Here is a 4,973-nt window from a genome sequence, read left to right as displayed (position 1 = left end):
TAACATTCTATTTGGTCAGGATCTCGAAACAAACCACATGCGAGAATTTCACGTGTATACTAACGCCACGTAGTGTGAAATTCTGAACTATTGTGCACCAAGCAATAGGCAGTGACCTCATGAACAACTTTTTCAAAGATAGTAATTTTCTACCTGTTCAGAATCTCGAGCTATAGCATACGCGAGAATTGTACACGTTTACTAGCGCCGCCTAACGAGAAAATTCTGAACTACTGTCCACCAGCCAAAAATACTTGACCCTCTGAACAATTTTGCCGAAGACAGTAACTTTCTATCTGCTCAGGATCTCGAGCTTTTGTATATGCGAAAATTGCACGTATATACTAGCACCACATAGCGAGAATTTTCTGAACTACTCCACCAACGAATAGATCTTGACTTCCTGAAAAACTTTGCCGGAGACAGTAACTTTCTATCTGGTCATGATCTCGAGATATATCACATGCGATAATTTCACATATATTCTAGCGCCACGTAGTGAGAAAATTCTGAACTACTCTCCACCAGCAAAAAGGTTATGATCTAGAACAACTTTGCCCAAGACAGTAACTTTCCATCTGGTCATGTTGTAACCAATTAAGTCAAATCCCACGTAGTACGGACACCGTTTACGCGGTTTCCATTCACATTTTCTATTATCCGCATTTTGGGGGTTAACTGTGATAAAAATTTAGCTTCTTAAGTTAAAAACAATTTTTTTTAAGGAATACCCGTTGGTTTCATTTCGGTTGGTAGCTCGGCTGCAAAATGGCAATGGAAAACTCACACTGTTGTACAAAGTACAACGCGCGAGTACTCGTGTTACAAAAGCTGGCGCGAGTAACGGAGGGTTAACTCCTTTGGGCAGCTTCAGCGTTAGCACATCGTTGTAGGGTAGGATGGTGCAAAACGCACCGTTTAAGCAAAATCGTCAATTGCTGGCGTATGGAAGCTAAAATCAAGAAGAAAGTAATGGTGTTTGGTTCATTACCATGTTTTCTACGAAGAGTGATTTCGAACTATAGAACGATGCATTTTCATGATTTTCAAGGTATTTTATAAATTGGTTCCAATATGATAGCGGGGCAAAACGCCTGATTCATGGTGATCTGACGCCTAATGATTATTCCTTTATGTTACATCAGAAATAAGGTCGCAATAGAGTGTTAAACTGTGATTCATTAAGTAAAACATCTAAAAAATATACGAAAAGTGAATTCGTTCAATTTTTTGCGATATATGCTATTAAAAGCTTAATTTGAAGTCGACGATTTTAACAACTGTGTCATATTTTGCACAAAATGCTATTTTTTAAGGGAATCAGTAGGTCAATATATGATTTTATGATCAAGAATCATTTGTGAAACCTCCAGTTGAAAACAAACACAATCCGTTACTCAGAAAATGCACCTGAGGAAAAGCTATCGCTGTTTTTCTATAAGTGGGCATTTTACCCCAGGGGTGCATTATGGGCTGTTCTCCCTTACATCCCATTCCAGAGCGTTGGACCAGCGATGGGACCTTGTGAAATTCCCGCTGTGGTCCTAATCGATCTCTGTCGCGTAGACCAGAACCCGATTCTGGAAGTAGCTCCTCAGGCTCCTGCAAACGAAAAATCCACGCCAGCTGTAAATTCCCTCTAGTTAAATCTTTAAATTTCACTCTGCGCTTCGGTCAGAGAGCGTATAGAGATCTCTAAGCGCAATCTCACGAACACTGAAATCCAACGTCCATACATAAAAATAAAGAAGAAGAAGAAACAAAAAGGTATCGCGATATCACAACTACTTAAAAAGGTAGCGCGCGGTCTCACGCACACTTTTGTGCATCTGGAGAACTCTATAGGGCGTCGTTGTGCCAATTTGGTCGTGGCACATTTCGAATATGAGAGAGTAATTGCAGTTATATCAAAAGTGCCTGAGAAAAATGCAAGTACTTTCGCAGATTATCCGAAGTTGCGATAGTGAAGGTATGATCACAGACAAGCAGACATAACACTCTAAAAACGTTTATCAAAATCGTTTTTAACGGTCAATTTAAATGTTTCTTAAATGATTGATTATTCTTCTACCACTCCGATTGAGCGACGATTTGTCATGGTAGACGTAAAAGTTTTGTCTGTATCGTTGGATGCTTTATGTGTTTGGATTCGCTGAGTATATTAATTTTGTTCAGCGCATTATTCGATATATCACCTTATTCAGCAGTGTACACTGTTGTTCAGCATTTACTCAATAGATATGCTTATTTGCAACTCTGGCTTGTTTGTTGGGTTAAATTTTAGTAATCATTTCAAAGTTCAACATCAAAAGCTATTTATTGTTTTCATGGTTAGTTAAATAAAAAGAAACCCCTGTTGCATTAAATATACCAAAACCCAAATTTAAAAAAATCTGAAACATTGACAAAGTTTACTCTCCAAATAACACCAACAGCAATCGTATCGAAAGCGTCTATTCAACCCACGGTTGAACCGGCTGCACCTGCCTAGGATATCCAAACAATCTAACCAAGGGCCGAACGATGCAAAAATATGCAATCTCCAGCAGGCTGATGACACTTGCTCCCATCATCAGCGCAAAAAGTCCACCAATTTGCGCCATAAGGTCACTTAGTCCCATCAATTCGCGTCGCTTCAGCGGAAGCAGCCATTTGCTCTTGAACCCCACCGCCACCAGAGCGTGATCGTCGGAGCTAAAATTAAAAAGCGATCATCCAAATGTACTGCTTGCACTTTCTGATAAAAAATTACGTACTGCTTGTAGAGGTTGCGCGTATAATGATTAGCATCAACGAATTGGTGGGGGTTGAACGGTGACCTCGAAACCTCCACGTCATATCTCAAGCTGACACAGCTTGGCATGCAATAACACGGACCAATTTCCTCTTCATTCCCATTGATTGTGCCATGAGGATTCATTAGCTTATGTTGGGCAATTTCCGAACAGAATCGATTCATTCCCTCGCAAAGGGTTGTGTTGGGACTTCTTGGGTTCGATAACTTGTCACAGTGACAATCCGAGACGGTCAGATTTGCCATACATTCCAACATACAGTTGTTCAGGTTGTAGACTTTAAAGAATCGCAGGAATCGTTCGTCGTTGAAGTAGCACTGTCGCCTAGAAGATGGAGAAGGAATCCTAATGAGATGAGATTCAAAACAAGAGTGTCACTTACCTTGAGTGAGAATGTTTCTTAAGATCACGTGAAATGAGCGTCAGCACTGGTTTTACCGTAAGAAACAGCGCTTGCTGAAATGGTAGCCTATAGAATCGATTTGTCATCGTGGAATACTCGTCCGGAGGATGTATCGAAATTTGAAACCCTTTCACAGGGCCTTCACACATATATTCCCTATCGATTTTTCTCGTTTTCAAAACTACTGCAAATCCGGAAGGGAAGCCTTTTCCAATCGATCGATAGGGATAGTTATCTACTTCGGCATTTCTGCTATAACCGGTTTCCATGCTCCAATCTGACGACTTTGTCCAAGAATTAATCGGAATGCTATCAGGATGGACATTTTCCATTCTGAGAAGGTGATCTGCGGAAATTTCATTGAAGGTGAAACACAAGCCACTATCTGTCATGGTACGGGACAAAAGTTTGTTGCATGGTATTTCTTTATGAGTGCCTTTCCAGTAGCAGTTGACGAATAGGTCTTCCATTGGAAGTGAAATATTGTTCAAAATTTGAACCAAACTTTTGTTCATCGCTTTCCTTGGCTGAAACCAGAATTGCAAAAACGGACAGACATGACTCAAAGCATAAAGTTTCTCGTACCTACAATAAAGTCCAAATTCACACAATTAATTATCCTAGTAAAATTGAACTACTCATACTCATCCCCCTCGAATTGGGCACCATTCTCAGCACGAATCATCACATCCGACAGGTTAAGCTCTTCGACCCGAACCTTGGCCATGGGACATATGGTCACTGCGGGGAATGGGACGGACCAAATCGGATGCATTGTTCTGGTGTAGGTGATAACAACCGGACTTAGCATCCACTTGAAGTAGATGGCTACGATTATCAAACAATAGGCAGCGATGAAACTTAGAATCGAACTTCGCCACCACCAGCGCTCGACTTTGGGCAACTGACTATCGAACGGATATCGTAGAGCGTTAACCGAGCTGTTTCGGCTGTACTCTGTCCAAAGTTTGGCCAAAAGGTTTCGGCTTTGGTTTGACATTTTTTTTTTCAGGAGCGATTTTAGAACTTGATGTTTGAACTATTCATCGAATACAAAGTGAGGTTGCTCGATGGGTACTTCTGAAATGACATGTATTTAAAAAAAAAAGTCATTACCGTAATTGAATTTTCATTCTGCATCCAGATGGTTGTGAAAAATGCGAGCTATTTATTATAAAAGCAATCATTGGAAAAGGGGTATGGGTTTGCAATCTTGTTCAGTTCCAATCATGTTAATGGTATGTAGGATGAGGTCTTCATAATTAGGGAGTTATATTTTATGGGGGTACCTTCTCATTTCTACGACCTTTTAGTATTCCGCTGAAATTTAAAGATTTAACTAGATCTAATCTAATCTAATCGAATACAAACGCAGCCAGTACGAGAAAGCATCATGGAAAATGATTAGGTTAGATGAGGTCTAATCATTTTTTTTGTCTAATTGATGTTGAGATATCAAGATCAAAAATTAAATGGCCTTAACTCCATTTTGTAAACAAACCTTGTAAGGCCATTTTCTCGCGAACCGAAGTCAGCAAAGGCAAACCAACATAATGAACAGGTAGAGGAAATTCTCCTCTACCCGATTGTGGTTAAGGTTTGCGAATGAAGGATTCGGTTCGCGAGAAAATGGCCTTACAAGGTTTGTTTACAAAATGGAGTTATGGCCATTTCAATTGTTGGTCTTGATATGATATAAACATCAATACGGCCAAGCCTACTACGTTGTATTTGTCGCAAAGATGATTCTTGGAAATTAAAGGGAACATTGCTTG

General features: G+C 40.0%; 1 protein-coding gene across 1 annotated transcript; it reads right to left on the bottom strand.

The window, feature by feature from the left end:
• Window positions 1–2,453: 2,453 nt before the first annotated feature.
• On the bottom strand, window positions 2,454–4,198 carry LOC135709320 (pickpocket protein 28-like). Its single transcript, XM_065231630.1, has 4 exons — window positions 3,843–4,198; window positions 3,178–3,783; window positions 2,757–3,119; window positions 2,454–2,694 (listed from the first exon to the last, which is right to left on the bottom strand). Exons 1-4 carry the CDS (start codon window positions 4,196–4,198, stop codon window positions 2,454–2,456), a joined length of 1,566 nt encoding a protein of 521 aa, XP_065087702.1.
• Window positions 4,199–4,973: the final 775 nt, after the last annotated feature.

Source organism: Ochlerotatus camptorhynchus, unplaced genomic scaffold (assembly GCF_037179485.1).
Source record: "Ochlerotatus camptorhynchus isolate MF236.1 unplaced genomic scaffold, CSIRO-AGI_Acam_v1.1 ptg000357l, whole genome shotgun sequence".
Taxonomy (NCBI): domain Eukaryota; kingdom Metazoa; phylum Arthropoda; class Insecta; order Diptera; family Culicidae; genus Ochlerotatus; species Ochlerotatus camptorhynchus.
The sequence above is the reverse complement of the archived record's forward strand: the minus strand, read 5'-3'. Positions and strand labels throughout refer to the sequence as shown.